Source organism: Castor canadensis, chromosome 3 (genome assembly GCF_047511655.1).
Source record: "Castor canadensis chromosome 3, mCasCan1.hap1v2, whole genome shotgun sequence".
Taxonomy (NCBI): Eukaryota; Metazoa; Chordata; class Mammalia; order Rodentia; family Castoridae; genus Castor; species Castor canadensis.
In genome coordinates, this window is record NC_133388.1 from 31,159,097 (window position 1) to 31,181,763 (window position 22,667).

Consider the following 22,667-nt stretch of genomic DNA (forward strand, 5'->3'; position numbering starts at 1 on the left):
CTTGAATCTAGGTAATGGGTGTCTGCTGTTCATTGTACATTTTTTTCTACTTTTCTTGATGTTTCTAACTTGCATGAGGAGTTGAACTAAACAAGAAAGAAATTAGAGTATAAAGTTTAGGTTAACAAAAGAGAAAAAGAGCAGGGTTGGTGTGGAGGATGGTACCACTATGAGGTTACTTGTAGATTTATCTGCTGGATGAAGAACTATGTTGAAGAGAAATAAAGACATTTGACACCTAATAACCAAGAATTCCTAATGCTGTGAGGACCAAAAAATAACTCTACACTAAAAACATCAGATCTTAACATTTATTCCATGACTGGAAGTTATGGGGAAATGTGATTTATTTATTTTGCACTGTTGTGGATGGACCCTAGGCCCTCAAGCATACTAGGCAAGCTCTCTATGCTTGAGCTACTCACCCAGTTCTTGTGCTTTTAGATAAAAGTAACTCCCCCCACCTTTCTGGGGATGCTATTTTAACTATGTATACATACATATATGAAATTATGGTAAGGGGAAAAACATGGCAGAAAGGACATCAAGTAATCTGGCTTCTCATCCTGGCTCTACTACTAACCAGCATCATGATCCTGGATTTTTCTACATGGTAGAAGTGATTCCTCCCAGTTCTGCAATTCTGTGATTCTGTGGGCCTATGAATTGTAGTATTTTGAATTCCAGGAGAGGGTAGCTAGGCAAAAAAAAAAAAAAAGTGTATTGATGATGGCATGGGACATTCATGATCAACTTGAGTGGGTATGACGTAGATAGGAACAAAACCAGAGAGAAAACAAAGCTATGGAGAGAAACAAGAAAATATAAGCATAAAGATTTGATCAACGGTTTAGACACAGTAAAAGAATATATCAACTAAGTCACGGTTAATAATAACAGCAGCCAGCACCTACTGAGGGTTTACTATACACCAAAGCTTTAAGAGGATTGCTCTGCTGAATCTCATGACTCAATGAAGCAGGCTCCACTATATACCAAGCTTACAGATGAGGAAACTGAGGCTTAGAGGTTAACTCACCTAAAATTATATCATTTGTAAGTAGTGAAGTAAGGATTCAAACCCAGTCAGAGTGATGGAAGAGCTTTGCAATGAACCAGCTGATATGTGACTTCTCAGCTGCTAGATGCTTGCCAGCTAGGATGGACTTAGAAGGACAACAGTATCCACAGAAAAGGTTCAGTCTGGGCTGGAACCAAGTACCCAAGGACAAGAGACTAGATCCATGCCATCTAGTCTGATATTACAGAAAAGACCTGAGAAAACCAAACCAAAAGGACCATTGCTTCTTTATTTTGGGTACACAAAGTCAGATGTGCCTACTGATAATATAAATATGTTCAATAAGGTAAGAGGACCAGAAAGTACCTTGGGCTTATCGCCACCCCATTGGTGAGGCACACTGAAGTTTACACTGAAGGAAGGGTTAAGGGCAGAGGCAGGATTAGAAAGTGATGCCAAAAATAAACTTTGAACACTGTGCCAAACTGTGTCAGGCTGAATGCAATAGAAATCTTCACACTTGGAAAGTGGCTGGGTCTTTACTGCATACCACAAGATGGCCTTCTAATACCAAGTATAGTTTTGAAGAATGAGGGAACAAATGGAGAGGGAGAAGTGAGTTTACCAGAGGGAAGTAAGAGGAAGTGCTATAGTTTTGTTGTTGTTTGTTTTTTGGTGGTACTTGGGTTTGAACTCAGGGCCTCATGCTTGCTAGGCAGACACACTACCACTTGAGCCACTCTGCCAGCCCAAGAGCTATAGTTTTAAAAGATGCAAGAGAGGGGGAAGGAAGAATAGTTCTGGGTTCAAATTCTAGAACTGTCCTTTCTAGCTGTGTGGCCTTGGGCTAGTCACATCTTCGCTAAGCCTCCTTTCCCTTGTAAAAGGAGAATGATTGTGAACCGCTTTTAGGCCTACTGTAAGCCATGGTGACAATCCTTGGCACAGAGCAGGAACTTAATGGTACCGATATTAGATATTATTTTATTGGATACAATAACAGCAATAAAATGCAGACTTGGGAGGACAAATCCTTTGTGCCTGGGGTTGAGACAATGCGAAGGTTTTGGTCAAGCAATGAACAGCCTTTTATTTGGGGCTGCCTTGCATGTATTTCATTTCAGAGATCTAATTCTCATCTAGTCTATCTTCCCTATACAGAGAGAAATCCTTTAAAGTTGTGCAAATCAAGAGGAAGAAACCACAGCTCCACTGCTCACAGAGACATAAATGTGATGCTCAGGACAGCCAGTATCTGGCAAAATTCTCCAGATACTCATAAGTACTCTATAATATAAAAGACCCATACTCCTATCCCAACAGAATCATCATACTGTCTATGCTAAGTCCCTTTTTGGATGAGGTTGCCAGTACTTTCTGAGGAGGATGAACTAAAGAGAAGAGATTTCAGTCCTAAAAGTCATGCTTAAAATTCACCCTGGATTTTTCCCCCTCAGATGGCATCCTCTCAAGTTTAACTATATCCCTTGGGTCATCCTAAATCAGTTTTCCCGAATTCCTCTTCTTGGCTCTACATACCTTCCAGACACTTACAAAGATGTGTCCCATTCCCCCATACTTTTTGCCACTCAGCCAACATAAACATTCTTTTCAACTTTCATCATAAATCAAAACCTATACATTTCTTTCATTCTCTTCACTCTTTTCCATTTGTTAAAATTAATCCAGCATGTGTGTAGCCAAAAATGTGCATGATGCTGACGGTGTAAATTCCCCATACTCTAAGAAGCAACCCTCTGGGCACCTGTGACTTCATGGCTTTGTATAAGCACAGTCTAGACTTGCTACCTCAACCAAATCCAGAGTGGAATAACTTGGAGCAAGTTGAGAGCAGGAGAAGCAGGCTGCAACCTTGGTGCTTTAAGAAACCTGATCTCCTGCAAGACTCCTCAAGGGTGATGACTGAAAAGAAGTTGGGGGAGCTGGAAAAAGCTATTAATCCACAGGCAGGCAACTCTATCATGTGAGACCTAGAGAGGAAGCCCAGCTCTGTTCTCCAAGCTGTCTCACATTGTGGGGAGACCAGGGACCTCCCAGGTCCCACACTGCCATGCTTTATCTTGTCTTATCTTGCTTTAGTTGCGGGAGCCCAAGAAGAAAACACTGTGAGCTCAGAGAAAGGACATGACAGGCAAATTAGCACACAGCTTCCTATCCCCATTACACACTATTTCAAAAGTGGCCTTACTGACACTAGCAAAGACTTTTTATACTATTAGAACTGTTTCCCAAACTTCTGGTTTTCATGGATCATCAATATTTCAAAAAACAAAATTTTATTTGGAGGGTTGGGATGTGGTTAGCAGTACTGAGTTAAATAACTTAATTTGATTAAGAATCTTTTTTAAGGGGGGGAAGAGGATTGAAATACACTACATGTATATGCTCAAAGACAGCACAATGAAACCCACTCAACACTGAAAAAGGGAGAATGGGGGGGCAGGAATGGGAATATAATGGTGAGGGTGAACTTGTTCAAAGTATTGTGTATACACGTGTGGAATTAACAAAATAAAATCCCCTCAGATTATTAATGTGGACTACCAAAAGATAACAAAACTACTTTAAAAAAAAACTTTTTTAAAAACCATAACCCCCTCTCACCATCATTTCATTAAAGAACGGACCTGTTTAATCTCCCTAAATTATAAAGGACATAAACCAAGATAAGGAATGGTCCTTTAAATTGAAAAAGCTTAGTTTATGAAAAACTTACTACAATGGTCCTGGTTTTTGTCCTTTGGTAAAAATGTCCTCATACACCAATGTGAAAACATGCTACAGTCTCTTTTTCTGCTTATCAGTCCAAACCAAAGCTAATTTCTCAGGCTCTCTTCCCAGTCTTTCTCAAACAAGACAGGATAAAAGCCAGCTCCTCTATTACTCCCAGGTGACAATGGCCTGTCACAAATGGCATTGCCCAAATAGTCACTTAATCCATAAATTTTGCTCCTCAGCCTGAAGCTATACCCAAAGACCTCCTTCTCTTAATGAAGCACACTGCAGATCTCTCCGATCTGAGTCTGGAGGACTTTTTAAATTAACTTTTGAGCATGCTCAGCACTGCACATGCACAGATGGGCACTTTACATACTGTTGTCTTTTTCCTGCTCTCTAAGCCTCTTTCAGATCCCTGTTTCTGGTCATCACTGAACCTCTAATGTCAGAACACCTCCTGTCTCCACTGATTTACCTGAATGTCCTTGTTATTAATCCCAAGAGAACACTGACACAGTTTGTCTAGAACCACCATGTTCATTCTTTTCTCATCAGTAAAAGTGCTTGAAAAAAACAGTGTATTTTGAAACAATCCAAAAGCAATTGGTAGGTAGTGGACACAGATAATGATAAACTCCAGACAGATATATAAAATAACTATTTGAAGGCCCTGGAGGACAAACAAAGCAGGCAGACACTGGAGGGAACTCTTGAAAGAAAAGAACTACACAGGGTTAAAAACTCATGTTTAAGGGTACTGTTCCACTGTACTCTCCCATCTGGCATCAACTGGGCTGCTGGAATAAAGCAGAGGACTTCAGTTTTGCTAGCTCAACAACAAAAGGTAGGGATTGTCAGAGTAGCTAGAAACAGAGAGGCAGATATTTTGGGAAGAAAGAAGGTCCCAAACCTACATTAAAAAGTCCCCTAAAAACATTTACATTGCATATGCATGGAGGAAACCCAAGAAACCCAAAGAAAGGCAACTGGTATGTGGAGATGATACGTCAACTGATGCTCACTGCTGGGGAGACAGTTTGGAGTCTGAGTTCCACCAAGTTAGAGGTACATATGTTGGGTGGTCCACTAAAATACCAGAAGGACCACGCCTTACCAGAAAAGACCATGTCCCAGGAGATTTGCTCTAGTACTAAGAGCAAAACTAAAACAGACTTAAAGTCAAGACTGCGTGAGTTCAGGTGATTTGCAAATAATTTAATTACCTGCTAAACCGAAAGCCAACATTTTTCAGAGGAAGATAACATAATCCAGGTTTCCACAATGTATCAGCCAAAATCTCTTATATACAAATTAAAATTATTAGACATATGAAGCAAAGGAAAGTGTGACTCATAGCGAAAACAAAAGCAGACAATAAAAACTTCCAGATGACCCTAGCGTTGGAATTCACAGACAATGGCTTTAAGGAAGCTACTATAAATATGTTTAAAGACTTAAAGGAAAAAATATCACAATGAATGAACAAATGGGAACTCAAGGTGAAAAACAGAAGCTATATATTTAAAAAAAGGGAAAAATGGAAATTTAGAATTTAATCATATACTAACTGAAATGAAAATTTCAGTTAGTGGGCTTCATAGCAGCTTGAAGATAGAAGAAATAATCAGTGAACTTGAAAACAGATTAACAGCAAACATCCGATCTGAATCTAAAAAAAAAAAAAGATTTTAAAAAGAGGGATCAAAATTAATAATACTTCCAGAGAAAAGAAACAAAGGACAAGCTTATGAGACAATATCAAGAAGCCTAACATTCATGAAATTGGAATTCCAAGAACAAAGAGAGAATAAATGGGACAGAAAAGCTATTTGAAGAAACAATGGTTGAAATAATAGAGTTAACTGCACACCATTTATTGAAGCACTATTCACAGTAGCCAAGCTATGAAATCAGCCAAGGTGGCCATCAACCAATGAATGGATAAAGAAAACATCATATATATCATATATATGATATATATATATATATATACACATATCCCCAATGGAGTATTATTCAGCCATAAAGAAGAATGAAATTAGGTCTTTTGCAGGAAAATGAATCAAACTGGAGATCATCATGTGAGATGAAATGAGCCAGACTCAGATAGACAAATATCACATGCTTTCTCTCATATGCAGAATCTAGACCTTCAAAACAAAACCAAATGACATGACATGAATGTAAAAAGGTGCTGATTTTGAGGGAGGGGGATTCAGTGGGAGGTGGAAGGGCAAAAGGAGATGGTGATGGGGGGAATGAGTATGACTGAAGCACATTGTATGCATGTATGAAAAGAAAATAATGAATCCAATTAAAAATTGTAAAAAAAAAAAAAAAAAAGGCCAAACACTGTGGCTCACACCTGTAATCCCAGCTACTTCAGAAGACTGTGATTTGAGGCCAGCCCAGGCAAAAAGTTAGTGAAATCCCATCTCAACCAATAAGTCAGGCATGGTCACACATGCCTGTTATCCAAGCTACACAGTAGACATAGGTAAGAGAATCACAATCCAAGGCCCATCTGGGCAAAAACATGACACTCTATTCAAAAAATAACTAAAGCAAAAAGGGCTGGAGGGTGTGGCTCAAGCAACAGAGAACCTATCTAGCAAGTGCAAGGCTCTGAGTTCAAACCCCAGTACCAGCCCCCCCCAAAAAATTGCAAAAATAATAAAAAGATAAGAAAGTAATGGAGGAAGTAATTATGATCAAAATACATTATGTACATGATGTATGGTATCACAATAAAACCCCTTTATACAATTAATATTCACTGATAAAAATAAAAGAAATACAGTGGCTTAAAGCTTTCCAAATATGGTAAAAAAAAATATCAATCTACAGATCTAAGAACTTCAGCAGATAGCAAGAGAATAAATACAAAACAAGTCACTCTGAAGCATGTGGTATTGAGAGGCTGAAACCAAAGATGAAGAAGAAAGCCTTCAAGCAGCCAGGGGAACGAGGAAACGCTTCCATAAGGAGGATAATCTTCAGCTACAGTGAAGGCCAAAAGACAAAGGAATGGCAATCTTCAAGGTTCAGAAAGAAAAAATTCTCAGTTCAGAATTCTATGTCCAGAGAAAATAGCCTTGAAAAATGAGGGCAAAATTCAGACACTTTCAGATTAACCAAACAGACAAGCTGTTCTTGACAAAGCTGTACTATGAAATGCTAAGGGAAGTTCTTCATACTAAAGAGAAATGATACCTGATGAGACTTGGATCAGCAATGGAAACATTTCTCTATTTAAACTGAAACAACAGGAACCAACCATGTGGACAAATGAGAAAATACCTTTTGTCTCCAGAAAGCAGCAATCCTACATAAACATGGAGGTCTCTTTTTGACTTAGGATAGCTGCTAAGTCCATACACTTAAAAAATAAATAAATAAAATGAAACAACAAATTGTATTGTGGGGTTTATGATGTATATTGTTTTTAAATATGACAGCACAGAAGCTGGAAGGAACAAATGGATTCATAAAGCTGCATTTTACGTGAAGTGGTCCAATATCAACTCTAAAGGTAAGGTTCATACTCTAATCCCTAGAGCAAACGCTATAAAAATAATATAAAAAGTTATACCCAAAAAGCCACTGGAAGAATTAAAGTGAGGGATGAAGGCATCATGTAAATACAGTGACATAACTCTCTATTACATTGGGTAAAAGTGAATGACCAGAAATGCTCAGTCTATCACTGATGACATTCAACTCTAGTGAGTACCTTCTCCTATAAAGAATCATTACTAAAAGGATATCTACTATCATTCTGTTACTTCTCAGTAATTATTGACATGTGTATAAAGAGAAGCAATGTAGCCTAGCTGATGACTTCAATGAGGCTTTCTGTTCACAGTCTCATGGTTCTAAATCAGATAAGCTGTTCTCCATTCAGGGCAGTCTCTCTGTCTCCTTGCTTCTCCTCAATCCTGGCTTTCTCTCATGGACTTCATGTCTCCTGCAGCTCTTTCACATTCAACCTGATCATTCTTTAAAACCCCACAAGTCAGGGTCCCAAGAGAATGCTCCTGCCTCCATCCCTCCAGTTCCTCTAGACCATGATTCTTCCAAATTATCACAGAACATTTCTTTTGAAGCTCATACCATTCAGATACACCAGCAATCTTTTCTTCTTCATCCCTGTCACTAACAATTGGCTGATCAAAAATCTGGGCATTTGGTTCCCTCTCCATCACTAGTCTCATCACTCTAAGCAAAGTCAATGTTCAAATGAACAATTCATCTCGTGTTTAGCTTCATGGTTCCCTGACCCTTTAAAATGCCAATGACCTTGCTACCTTTACAAACCCCAATTATAACCTGGAACTGCTCCATCTCTGAAATACCTAACATCATAAGTTATAATATCATTGACAGTTTCTTTTTTTAAAAAAATGGATATATTTAAGCATAAAAGGTTTTTTCTTTTTCCCCCAGTGGTACTGGAGTTTGAACTCAGGGCCTCACACTTGCTAGGCAGGTGCTCTACCACTTGAGCCAGTCCTTTTTTGTGATGGGTATTTTTGAGATAGGGTCTCACAAATTATTTGCCCAGGCTGGCTTCAAATCTTAGCAATCCTCCTGATGATCTCTGCCTCCTGAGTAGCTACGATTACAGGCGTGAGCCACCACCCAGCTAAAAGAAGTGTTTTTAAAGTTAATAATAACGTGAGTGGTATGTGAATACCCCAAACTAAAAAACGGTCTGGGAATGCCTGAAGTTTGGGAACACTGCCTTGGCTCATGCCACTTCATCTCTTATGACTGCTCCAACCGCCTCCCACTGATCTCCCTGCCAACAAGCTCTCCCATTCTAGACTATTCTCCAGCATAGCTGACAGACTTATCTTCCTAGAAAACAAAGTCAATAATGTCATTCTCTGCTTTAAAATCTGTGGACTTCCTACAATACACAAAACAATCCCACATTTTTCGACCTAGAACACAAGGTCTATGTTCCAAATACACTAAGTTGTTCACTCTGCCTTCGGTTCTCATTAACAAATTCCTACTCATTCAGTTCCAGCCACCCCAAGAGTCACCTCTTTTCTGAAGCCTTCTCTAACTCCCAGGCAGGGTTGCTTCCTCCTCCATGTTCCCATTCTCTGATACAACTTCAGTATTCTAATCTTTTGCCTAAGTGTGTGGTTCTCTAACTAGAATATGAAGTTATCCATATACTGGAAAGTGTATATTAAATGTAGGATAACTAAGTGAATGCATAAAATTATACTTACAAATATGTTAATAAAATGTGAATGGATGGGCAAAAAGAAGTATGGGGCATTGAGTTCTCCATTATCATTGGTTGAGAGAAAAAACAGAAAGGCAGGAAAAAGAGAAATGGGAGGAAGATGGAAAGCAAAGGAAGGCTCAGTAAGAGAGGAAAACACAAGAGAGAGGGAGCTGGGAGGGAGACAGGAAGGCCTTTTACATTTGGTGGAGAGTGCACACATCATAACCTTTTTGCTAGATTCTTCCAATAGTACTCAGTATGTGGTTCTGAGCCAGGAACACATGGTGCCCACTCTGACTACTCCCTTAAAACTGCAAGGACCCCCATCGCTAAATCCAATCAACTGCATTCTGGACCCTAATGGAGGCATCTAATGCTGTCGACCCCTTCATCCTTCTTGGTACTCGTTTATCTTGGCTTCCACACACCACAGGTGTCTGGTTTTCTCCTCTCTGACTACTCCTCAGCTTCTTCTTAACTTCTCTTGGCTGTGTGCTCCTTCACGGTGGCTGTGTCTCAACCTCTGTTCCTCACCTTCTGTCAGAGGCCTCTTCTCTTCTTACTTTACAAACTCTCATAGAGAACTGAACTTTCATATACCACGTCAGTTTAATGACTTCCAGCCCAGAGCCCAGCACTCATGAGGTCCACACTTCAAGGCCTCTTTGACATCTGCTAATGATGGTCTCACAGGCACCTCAAACTGACATGTCCCTAAATTGAACACAAAACCCTCCTATGCAGTGCTGAGCACCTACTAAGGGCCAGGCTCTGGGGAAGCAGATCAAGCACCTCTGGCGCTTGTATTTAGTGAGGGAGACCAGCCTAAATAACTACACAAACATACGGTTTCACAGGGTGCTTGGTGGGGGGGGTTGGGATACAGAAAAAGTGGAAAAATACTTGAAGAGTATGATATGGGACGTACCTTACATGAGAGGGGAAGGTGGAGGTTTTTGAAGGGATTCAAGCTGAATCCAAAGATAAGTAGAAGTCAACCCAACAGAGAGTAGGGGTGTGTATTTTAGGGAAATATTCTATTCTTTCTATTCTGCTCTACTCTACTCTATGGAATTATGGTATTCTAAGGAACTAGAGCTAAGTACAGAACTCCATAAGCTTAGCTCAACTGTAAAAAGGTGACAGCTATGAAATGAGGCTAGAGATACAGGGAAAATCACACAGGATCAAGTTTAGGATTTGTGATCTTTTTTTATCCTAAGTACCATAGGATTTTTTTTTATCCTAAGTACAATAGGATTTTTTTGTGGGAGGGGGCAGGCTGGAAATGGAACTCAGGGCCTCGGATATGCTTGGCAAGTGCTCTAAGCTGCACCCCCAGTTCCATGAAAGAATTTCATGTAAAATGACTGATGCACACTTTTACAAGACTGCTATAGATGAACTGCAGGAGAGTAGGAACATAGGAGGAAAGACCAGTTATGAGGCAACTGCCAGAGTCAAGGTGAGATCACAGTGGCTCAGCCATTTCTCTAATTTCCTTTTTTCCCCTAATGAAATGCCATATATTCTGAGGTTTTTTCCTTTGGAATCCTTGCCTAAATAGAAGTCAATGCACATTACAACAAAAACATTACCATGAAAAACTTTACAAACTGAGAAAAAAAATTTCTTCCTCCAAACAGGAATTAAACCAAAATCTATTTTCACAACAGAATCCAAAATCCTTGTGCATACCTCAGAGCTTTTCTTGACAACAAACAAGAGAGAGAAGCTTAGTGGCAAAGGGGCCGTTTTCAAACATAAAGCCACTGAGGACCACCACTCCACCACCTGTGTGGTCAGCTGCTCCAGTAACAGATGCAATTTACCATGCTCTCTCCCTCCCCCAGAACCTGGCAATGCTCTTCTCTTTACATGCAATACCCTTCCTCTACTCTTAAGTCTCAGCTTAAATATAGTTTCTTCCTGGACAACCTTCCTGGATGCTCCTGAGAGTAAGAGGGGCTCACCATGAGTACTTCCATATCCTGTGTTTACCTCTACCTAGTACTTATTTCTCCACTGGACCCTAGATAAAAGTTCTAGAAGGCAGGGAATATATGTGGTTTCTCATTGAATTTCTACCTTTCCAAGCACAATTCCTGGTACAGAGAAGGTGCTCAATCAAGTTTCATAAGTGAATGAATGAATTTTATCTTTTAGCTAAGCTCACTGTGATTACCAAGGTCACTCCTATCTTCCTCATTTTCTATTCATATATCCCAGAACAACAAAAGGATGTGTGGTCAGCAGTTAAGGATTATTCTTTAGAAAGACTGCCAACCTTTAGAGAGAGGGTTGGGTTTTGAAGATGCAAGTGTATTGGTAAATAATTAGCTTATGGCACAAGCAGGCATGTCAGTAGAGGAATGAATAAAACAGGTCTTAAATGGTACAGAGCATTCTCACCAAGTTTCTTCATACAAGTGCTTCTGGTCCTAAGGGCCACTTTGTTCTATGAAATATGAATATCTCTGTATTTTAACAGAACAACAAACTTAGGATAAATTAATAACATGTTCTAATTCTTGTGTGACACAGGTGACAATGATAGCTAGCAGGTGTTGGGCCCCATCTTAAGAGCTTTACACATTTCCACGTTTAACCCTCCCAACAACCCTATGAGATGAATACTACTGTTATTTCCACTTTGAGTGCCGATGAGGAAACAGGCTTAGGGTGGTTAAGTATCTCACCAGGAGATACACCTAGAAATTGGCAGAGCTGGGATTAAAGGTGAAATGGTAATACTTTGTTCTTCTCAGATTACACACACAATGACAACAACAGCTGACATACTGGCACACTGGGCTATGCTCTTGACAGGTAATTCTCCTTTAAGCCCCCCACAGGTGAGAAAGGGAATCTTAAAGTGCTCTTGCAAGCACCAAACATTCATCCAGGGACTTGGGAGGAAGCCAGCGAGAAGGGCACTCAAAGAGCATGCGCCAAACTAGAGTCAGTGCTACAGAAGACTGTGGAACACTGACTAGAATTAGAAGCTCTACCCTGACACAATATGCCCTCCCACACAGTGGCAGATCCCAAGACAGGTAAGCAATGTTCATCTGCCCACCCCGAGGGACAGTTCAAAACCAAAGCACGCAAAGCACGACATAAATATGAAGTGTGGAAAACACATTCCTTATGAACAGCACCACAACAAATTCCCTGAATCCCTCTTCAGCAATGTTATCAGAAGCATCTTTCAATCTAGCCCATTGGAGAGGGGCTACGAAAAAGGCTGAAAAATGTGACCAATCAAGAGAGTTATTTTTGTGAGAAAGAAGAAAATGTCACCAAAAAGGGTCAGCAGATAACCCTATTGGGCTGAAAATAACTGCCTGGCTGGCAGACCAATGAGGGAATAGGCAGAGGGCGAAAGACGTAATGCAAAGCGCGCGGGAGCTCCGGCTCAGGGAAGCTGCTGGGGATGAGGAAACTGGCCTAATTTGGGAACATGAGTCCAGCAGCATTTCTCAGATTCCTGTGAAGGATTCTGGCTAACTTTCAATTCTGCGTCCTCGGAGGAACACCAAGGGCATGGGGGGAGAGAAGGAACAGCTGTGACTCAAACACTGCTCTCGACAACTGCATGAATAAGGGTGACCAAGTGAGAACTAACTCCCACTGCAGAAGATTCCAAGAGAATAATTTGAGTCATTCTGCTCTCTCTGAAAGCCTCTTCTCTGTGGGGATGTCTGGACACTCACCTGGCGCATGTAGGAGAGGTCAGATAGTGGGAAGCACCTAGTGAGAGCCAGAGTTTAGCTAAGTGACTCTAACCAAGTTACCTGGAGTCTCAAAGTCCCCATGGGTAAGTGAGATAATAGTTACCTATTTCAAGAGTTACCATGAGGCATAACTAGGATGCTACATGTAATTAGTACATAGGTAGTAACTGTTCCAGTGTAGGCTATTACACTATTATTACTGTTATTAACAAAAAGACACTCTACAAAATAAAAGCTAAGCCAAAAAGAGGTCTATAACCAAGTGAAAAATATTCATCCAAAAGATTGGTTGGCCCTGGATAGGTTTTACCAAAAATTACTTTTGCCCAAACTCAGTGTAAGGTAACTTTATGGTAGAAAGTGTTTGGATCTTTTCTTAAAGGAATTATGTAAGAGTCAAATCATTTGAATAAACAGAATCCCCTGCTCAGGCAGAGAAGCCCAGTGGCCCAGAGGTCATAGCACAGATGTGTAGATATGTTATAGCACTATCTTATAGGAAAATCCTTTACAACTTGAATTATTGACTACCTGAACTATGAACTTAACTATGCTTCTGCTGATTCAAGCAGGTGCCTCTCCCCACCTCACCCACACAAAAATCCTGGAGTCACATCCTTCTTAGTGGTTTCTTAGAGCATTTCTTAGGGGTTTTTGTGTGCTAGTATTCTGCTAAGTACTTTATATGCACCATCCAATTTGAACTTCATGACAGTCCTAAAGAATATGGTACAACTCTGAACCAGTAAAATGACACAAAGAGCTCATCTTCCTATAATTCAGTAAAAATTTGGTAGTCAGATTCTCTGAAATTTCAATAATGGCCAAGCAAATGAAGAGACCTTTCCTCTTCTAACTAGACAGAAGAGTTTAATTACTTATACTGAGCTACAGGTATCCTTTAGGCAGGGAGCCCTGAAAGCTTTACAGAAATAGCCCAAAGGAGGACAGGACCTAGGAAAGAGGTCACAGGGCAACTCACTCAGGTATCCTAGAACCCAAGATACAGTGTTTCCATAGATCTCCATACAACTTTAAATTTAAAAAACTGGACAGGTAGGCTGGGACATGGCTCATGTGATAGAACACCTACCCAGCAAGCATGAAGTGTTGAGTACAAATCTGGTAACACCCCCACACACACAAAAAAAGAAAAAAAGTAAAAGAAAAAAACTGGAGAGGAACGTGGGGTTTTTAACCACTAAAAATAATTTTTCCCTTTCTTACCCAAGTCTATGAAAAAAACCCTTTGTATAAATTCTCTTTAAAAAATATTGTCATGTCAATTTTTAACTGCTTAATCAAGTCATTCCTCCAGTGTTATGCTGTAGCAATGTACTAGATAAAAACTAAAAACTCCCCTGAAGCTTAAGAGTTGTGTTTCTAAGACCCAAGTCTGCAGTTAAAGGCTCGCTTGAAAGTTATGGTAGTTAGTCTGTAGCAATGTACTAGATAAAAACTAAAAACTCCCCTGAAGCTTAAGAGTTGTGTTTCTAAGACCCAAGTCTGCAGTTAAAGGCTCCCTTGAAAGTTATGGTAGTTAGTCAGACATGGTGGTACATATCTATAATTCCAGCAACTCAGGAGGTAAAAGTAGGAGGATCACAAGTTAAGGCCAGCCCAGTCAAAGTTCTTGAGACCTTACTTTCAAAAACAATATACAAAGTAAAAGGGTTGGGGACCTGGCTCAAGTGATAAGAGTACTTGCTTAGCAAGCATGAGGCCTTGGGTTCAAACCCCAGTAGTGCCAAAAAAACAAGGGTGGGTGGGGAGATAGTTGCAAAATCCAGTTTTAACCAATGAAATGTAACTAGCCATCTACTTAGGTCTTTGGCTACTGTTTTCACTAGGGTCACACTTAATTGGAACACACCTTTAACTGTTCAAATATTCCCTCTCTTTCTGCCTAAAATGCAGATCTGATGCCTAGACAATCACCAGCAATCCTACAACCATGAGAAAAAAAGTCACAAGCTCTAAATGACAGAGCAGGAAGCTAGAAGGGGCTAAGATGACACAGGACATCCTGCAGGGACTGACTCATTCTGCTCTGCCCTCCACTGAGCTCCTTACTATATGAGAAAAAAGTCACTCCCATTTCAGTCAAGTAGTGGACTTGAGTTTCTGTGGTATGAGCCAAATTCATCTCTAACAGATACAGAGAATCCATGAAAAGTCAATCCATCCTAAAAGAGTGGAAGTTTTAAACTTAAGTGGAAATGGGAGCTGGGCAGATCAAATTAATAAATCTGACCAGGTGCATTAAATAAGAAGTGGTGAACTGAGTGATAGACACCTATACTTCTAGTTACTTAGGAGGCTGAAGCAGGAGGATCACAAGTTTGAGGACAGCCTAGACAACTTAGTGAGATTCTATACCAAAAGAAAGTTAGGTTTGTGTTTCTTTCTTTCTTTTTTTTTTTGGTGGAACTGGAGTTTGAATTTAAGGCTTCACACTTGCAAAGCAGGCGTTCTACTGTTTGAGTCATACCTCCAGTCCATTTTGCTCTGGCTATTTTAGAGTTGAGGGTCTCACGAACTATTTGCCCAGTCTAGCCTAGAACCATCATTGCCTTGATCTCAGCTTCCTAAGTAGCTAGAATTACAGGTTGAGCTACCAGCTCCCAGCTTCAAAAGGAAGTTTTTAAAAAGGGCTGGTGGGTGTAGCTCAGTGATAGAGCACTTGCCTAGCACCTAAAAAAGCACCACCAGCAGCTCTGACCAACTGACACCATGTAGGAATTCCAGCCTGCCATACCACCTGGTCACAACTTCTGATTTTCAAGAGAAGCCACAAATTTGGATTTTTCTGTGAAGTTCTTCAATTTCTAAATGTTAACTAATTTTTTAAACTTTTAACTCTATCAAACATAATAAATTCATAATAATAAATTCAGCCTGAAGGCCACCAGCTCTCAACCTTAATAGAGAGGTTCAAAGAAGAATTAAAACAAAACACCCAACAACCCTCCCCACCCCCAGAAGTTCTAGAGAATAAAGATTAGCAACATACTGAGGACTCACACGTAACTATAAAGAGATTTACATGTGTCGTCTCATTCTTCTTGCTAGCCACCCTGTGAAATATGATACTATTATCCCTGTTGTACCAGTGAGGAAACAGGGGCTTGGAGAGTAACACGCTCAGAGTCAGGGCTAAAGGGTGGCACAACCAGGCCGTCAGCCCAGGCCTGCATGACCCAGAAACTCGTCTCATCCACTTGTCATAAGGATTGCCCAGCACAACTGTAAAGCATGGATCCGGATCACTGTTGGCTAACCTATGGGACAAGGGAGTAATAGCCCCCAGGAGACTTCCAAATCAGCACTTACAGAGATGGGGCTCATGTCCTCTTTCTTCCCTGCCCTTTCATAAAAACAGCAGAGCGCTGTCCAAAGATTCATTTACTGAATGAATGAATGTTTGTACAGTGCTTCTCAGTTTATGAAAGTGCTCTTAAATGCATCTCTCACTTAATCTCCACATCACCACTGTTACCACCATCTGACAGACAATGAAGTGGAGGATGAGGATTTGAGAGATTAGTGGACTTATGGTCCAGGCAATTAGAGCCCAGTCTCAAGTCCTAGTCTTCAGATGCCAAGCCCTGTGCTCTCTCTGCTTCCTTCACAACTCCCCATTCCCCATCTCACTTTCAAATAATGATTTGTTTGATCCTAATTCTGACTTCACTCTAAAGTAACTGCAGCCCAACTGACAGCTTCCAGGTACCACATTTATGTTTTCATGGATATCTTCACAGAGAATAAAGTCAGCAAGTGGACAAAAATAAATGTATCAAGTAATACACTCAGAATTGGAATGTAAATGGGCACACACACAAGTCTTGGGATCTAATTTTGGAAAGAAACAGCCAAAATGTCCAACTCAGCCCAGTGAGCATCTGGCCCCATGGGAGGCTGCTACACTACCTCAAACCTCAATTAACCCAGCAAGGGGAGGCAGGCACCCTGGAATTCTGACAGGCATTTTATTTCTAGGGGTACCAGTTAGATGAGGAACAGAATGACCTTGTATCATGTTCTCCCAGAGTTAAGAAAAGGTAAATGGAAAAACCCCAAAAAAGGTTCATTCCACTCTTTGACTACAAAGTTGTCAAAGTCCTCACAGCCCTGATTCCAGCACAGTGGAGACCAGGGAAAAAGATGGCAGGGGAACAGTGCCCACTGACCTTAGTCCTGGAGCTGCCTCAGAATGAGCACCACCTGGGGCTTCAAGGGCTGATCAAGTCACTGCTGGACATCCTGGCTTGTCCCAGGTTCACTCACCTAACCACTACAGGTACACATTATCTCCTTCATAATTAAGTGGAGCTTTAACTAGGTTTACCGGTTGCCAATGATCACAGGAATGTAAATTCCATCATGGCAAGGATCTTGTGTCTTTTGTTCATTGAACTACACCGACATCCTAAACTATGTCAACACCCTAAATCAATGTCTGGCACACAGCAAGCTTCAAAAACTATTTGTTGACTGAATGAATGATAGGATGAAGGGATGGATGTTAGAACAGACTCTCCTAGATACCTGTGGAATGGTGTAAAATGGCCAGAGACCAAGAGGAGGCTTCCAGCAATGCAGTCATTTGCTTTCTCGTTCAGTGTGTGTGCATGCATGCATGTGTGTATGTCTGTCTGTCTCTTTTTCTCTTTTGATTTTTGAGATACAGCCTCACTACATAGCCCAGGTTGGCCTCCAATTTATAATCCTCCTACCTCAGACTCCAGAATGCTGGGATTACAGGTGTGCCTTACCATACCTAGTTCTCTCATTTTCTCTTTAAAGTCATATACTATAGAGCTCAAGCTCCCCAAGATCCATGGTAGAATCTGGTGTAACTTCTTTTACCATCTTCCTACTTTATGCCACCATCCACCATAACCCTGTCTCCAAGGACTCAATGTCTGCCAACTCCCATCCTGTAATACTCTTGTGCAGCTCCTGAGCTGTGTAACACACTCACTAATACACTTCACCCATCTCACCCTCGGCAGTCACAAGTACACATCTGTTCTGCGCCAGGTGCTGTGATAGACAACTGGGCACAATGATAAAATACAACCTCTGTCTTCTAGAAGCTCACATCTTATAAGGGAAGCACAAATGTAAGCAATTAGAATACAATGTAATAAATATTATTACAAAGTCACAAACTGACCACACTCTGGCCCAATCTAGCCCATTTAGTGACTGAATTTTCATAATTAGTTGCTAACCTCTAAAAATTTGTTACTCTCAGTAACATGTTAGACTACCAGGGCTGGGGCAATAGCTCAGTGGCAGAGTGCTGGCCTACCATGTGCAAGAACTAGGGTTCGATTCCTAGTGCCCCCCAAAAAGCAGCAAACAACCAAAATTCCCTAAAGGAGCCAAGCTCCATGGTTTACATCAGTAATCTCAGCTACTCAGAAGGGAGAGATTGGGAGGATCACAGTTCAAGACCAGCCTGGGTAAAATATTAGTGAAACCTCCATCTCAACAAATAAGCTGGGCACAGTGGCACACACCTGTCGTCCCAGCTATGTGGAAGGCCAGCACAGGCAAAAAACGTGAGACCCTATCTGAAAAACAACTAAAGCAAAAAGGGCTAAGGGCATGACTCAAGTGGTAGAGGGCTTACGTAGCAAACTTGAAGACTTGAGTTCAAGTCTCAGTACTGCCAAAAAAACCTCCAAAAACCCACAGTCTAAAGGACTAGACTGCCAGCCTCTCTTGACAAATCAGAAGATCTGTCAATGCTGATCCTCCTGTATCCCCACAGCATCATCCAGCTTCACTAGGTAGTGGTCACTCCTTTAGAGGAGGCACGTGACCTGCAATTCCCAGTACCTACACCCCAGTACAGTCCCTATGTTCTTCCAGGCCATATGCAAGGGTCAGCTGCCAGTTTTTGTGTGCTGACATAGGTGTTATATTAATGATTCCTCATACACACACTTCTACAAGTGAAAAAATGGAAAAATGGCAGGGCCATATGAGGAGCTTAAGAAAATAGTGGACTTGTTTCCTACAGAAGTAAAGAATATTCTACATATTTGGCATGCAGGTTCACGGTGTGCCTGTGTTATGTGCCCAGCATTTTGTTCATGTACCTGCCTGGCTCATCAGGACTCTTGGTGTGGATCCTCTTGTCTGTTGTAAACCAGTGAGCTAGATAACCAAAAATCCAGGTTTCTGACTATCTGGGCAATGTCTAGTAGGGCAGACACATAAGAAGACAACAGTATACAATGTGACCTGTCCTATAGCAGGTACTGGAAGGAAGAAGCACTAAGTCAGGCTACAGAAGTGAAAGAGAGATAACAAGGGATGGTCCTCAGGCTGACCCTTGAAAGGCAAAGATTTTTCAAATAGCCTGAGGAAGGTAAAAGAGGGCTTTGAGAAAATTGCCAAAAATAGTGTCCTGCCATTAAAAAGTACTGCTCATCAGAATCACCCACCCTTGACAGAGAAGCTGGATCATTTCTCATAATTCTGGCTATGAGGACAAGTTTCCAGGAAAGTAAGGCCAGTAAAGGATTACCTTCCGGCCTGCAAACTACAGAAAGTGCAGGTCACTACTGAGAGCAAGTGTTCAGTTGTGTAATCCAACCTGATGTCACCAGCATGTCTCCCTGGCGTTTACTCGGTAGAAATAAAAGCCTGGATTTCTACTGCATTTTCAAATTTCTCAGGCCCTTGCTTCAGTTAATATGAAAATTTCTATATTAAGAATACGTGATAATGCACAGAAACCAGTCTGGCCTCTAAGAAAAGATGTTCTCCTTCATTTGCTGCTGATAGGACAAACGTCTAGGAAGGAAATTCCCAGATCAAGACAAGAAAAGGGCTGGCACTTGTTCTTAAAGAGGAGTTCTCAGAAAAACAAAAAAAGGAGGAGTTCTTTTTTTTGCTGCACCAGGGATTGAACTCAGGACCTCACACTTGTTAGGCAAATCCTCTGCTCTTCCACTTGAACCATGCCCCTAGCTCTTTCTTTATTTTGTTTTCTTTTTTGTTACTACTCACCTCTCCAGTCAGAGTCAATGAAGAATTCTTGCTACTGAAATGATTCTCAGCCTGAGCTGACTCCTGTTGAGCTCGGCGACCCATTTTGGCCCCCTGTAAAGAGAGATGGAGGGCAATGCTGACTGAATATCATTTGAATCACTGTGAGGATGATAATTTATTCTGGGAAGGTAAACACAGAATAGATTTGGGATGACATGGTAGAGAACATGATTTGAATAACTTAGAAACATTCATAGAAAATGCCTCAAACCTTAAAACAAAGCACCTGAGGTTAGTTCTATCTGACAGAATAGGAAATAAATGAGTCAACAGCCATGAAGTTAACTCATTTAAGAGCTATAGGGACTCCAAAAGCAAAATCACTCTTCTACCCAAAAAAAGCAGTTAAGATGCCTCCAGACTGGGCAGAGACCCCATGCCACAACTCAGAGAAGGGGTGGTGAAGCCCCCTATGTTCCTAAGCAGGATTTTAGAAAGGCCTAATTTCACAATTATAATAGTTATCAAACAGGCTTTTGGAAAATTCCTAAATTTCATATCAACGCCCCAGAGAAATACAGAAATACATTTGCTTTGATAGATACACTGACTGGATTTGCATTTACAGACATGAAACCTGTAACAAGTGTATTGAGACATCACCTCTGGAAATCAGGGCACTTCAAAACTCTGAGTCACCCTCCCCCACCACCATATGAACATTTATGAACGACTTCCTGGGGTGGATGCTCTGGGTCTCAAACACCAGCATATAAGCACAACTTTGAGGCACACCAGTAAGGTGCTGAAATATGTAGTTTTTGGTTGTTTACTTTAAAAAACACCAGCATTAGTGGAATCACTTTTAGATCCCACTTTAATGTGGCTTCGTTTGATTCTCACAATAACATGGAAAGGGACAGGGACTGAAGTCATTTTACAAATGAGGAAACTGAGGCCCAAGAAGGTGAGTAAGTGGCAGACATAAATCCAAGAGCAAAGTGTTCTTCTGACATCAAATCCCGGGTTCCTTCCACTAGGCCCTGCTTACATTTCACAGTTTTAAGATGTTCTAAAAATAAGGATAATGGGCATGGTGGTGCATGCCTGTAATCCCAGCACTCAGGAGGCTGAGGCAGGAGGATCATGAGTTCCAGGCCAGCTTTGTTATATTGAGACCCTGTCTCAAAAAAAAAGGGGGGGGGACAAAGAAAGGAGGTTCAGAGAAGCTGAAAACTCTGATGCAGGGTTAACCCTTCAAATTGTAATGCCAATTGTTCAGGTTTCAATCTTTCTAATAATAAACAGCTCATTTTCTTTTCAGAGCAGGCAATGCCATCCCTTCACCCAGGGCTGCCCTCTTCCATCTGTCATAGTGTCAGGTATCCGAATACCACATACTATATTTAGAGGTTGCATTAATACAAAAATTCAGTGATGTCTCTAAATGCTGCTTACAGAGGGAGGAGCTCTCTAGTAATTGTCAAGTGGTTTAAGGTTTTAAACTTTTTGAAGATCCAGTATAAACCCACAAGGTAGAAACCCACTTTGCAACCCTATTTTATGTATTTTAAAGGCAGTCTGTTTATTGCCCATCTTCCCTCACTAGGACATGAGCGGGAGATGTTTTGGTCACTGCTATCTAATCAGTACCTAGGTCAATGCCTGCTACACAGTAGTGCTCAGTAAACATTTTTGGAAAGAATGAATAACCACATTCACATCCCCAGGTACTAAAAAGATCGACGTATCAGAAAGGCCTGGTGACCTCATACTCTCCTTGGTCAAGCAACTTGCTTCATTTTAGACCAATTTGCTCCTGACCCTCACATCTCCCTCCCAGGGCTGTTCCTCCCTGGTCCCTTGGAGGACATCCAATGCATCAGGACACTTCAAAAACACTTGAGATTTCATAGCAGAAACTAAAGCCCTGCCCTATGAGCCAATCTTTTAGTGACTATGATCTTGACTAATTCTGAAGGTTATAAAGACCTGGGGAGCTGTGGTGGGTCTTGAATCAAGCTCTATTATATACTGGCCTTGGGTAAATCACAGCCTCAGAGGCAACAGCAGTCACCTCTTCTTAGCATCTGTCAGGCACCGTCAAGTGCTTTCCACACTTTTTCCCATTTTATTTTCACAGCAACAGCTTATTCCAGGCATAAGGAAACCAAGGCTAGGAGAAATTGCTTTATTTTTGTTTTCCCTATGACAGCTTTATGCTCCATCTGACCTCAGGGCCCGGGCACCCTATCTATCCCTTCGCTATGTTGTAAGTGATATATATCGTTCCACTTCAGAGTCGTGATTTCCAACGGTGAAAATGAGGCAACGCCCGCGGGGAGTGGGGGGGAGGATTAGAGGGAAGAGAAGACGTCCCTTTGTTTCCCCGTATCGCATGTAGTGGGGCAGCATTCACAAGAATTTCTGCAAGGAGAAGGCCCAAGGGAAAAGTCTAGGAACGACGGGAGCCAGTGCGACTCTAGCCGGCGACCCTCGCGTCGCCCTCAGATCCGTCCGTTATTGGGAGTTCGCACTTGGGGCTCCGAGAGTGCAGACGGGCTCAAAAATTTTCCATGGTCCCCAAAGCAGGCGGGGACAGGATCTGTTTTCTACTTTTGGAGGATTTTAAATAAAGCAAAGGGCGCGGACCGCGGCGGAGTCCCGGGCCTCGGGGGGCGGGGCGGAAGAGGCCGCCGCCCCCACGCCACCACCCGCCGCCCCCAGCCCGCGACACGCGGGCCCGAGGCGCCTCGGGACAGCCAGGCCAGCCCGGCCACTCCTTCCCACCCGCTGGAACCGGCCCGAACCCCCCGCATCCGTCCTCACGGAGAAGGCCGAGTTGCGGCGCCACTCCTCGTCCAGGTCCAGCAAGTCTTCCATCGCCACGGCCGCCTGACGTCACTTCCTG

At 41.7% G+C, this 22,667-nt stretch overlaps 1 protein-coding gene and 1 non-coding gene across 2 annotated transcripts in view; one reads left to right on the forward strand and one right to left on the reverse strand.

Moving 5' to 3' along the window:
• The window catches only part of Ift43 (intraflagellar transport 43), a 79,242-nt gene extending 56,575 nt beyond the window's left edge, over window positions 1–22,667 (reverse strand). The window contains exons 1-2 of the mRNA XM_020163304.2: window positions 22,586–22,667; window positions 19,775–19,867 (exon numbers count right to left, since the gene is read on the reverse strand). Coding sequence (XP_020018893.2) covers window positions 19,775–19,867; window positions 22,586–22,639 — 147 coding nt within the window. The 5' untranslated portion in view covers window positions 22,640–22,667. The remainder of the gene's footprint in view (window positions 1–19,774; window positions 19,868–22,585) is intronic.
• Window positions 7,016–7,150, forward strand: LOC141421813 (small Cajal body-specific RNA 3). The gene has a single exon (XR_012446503.1).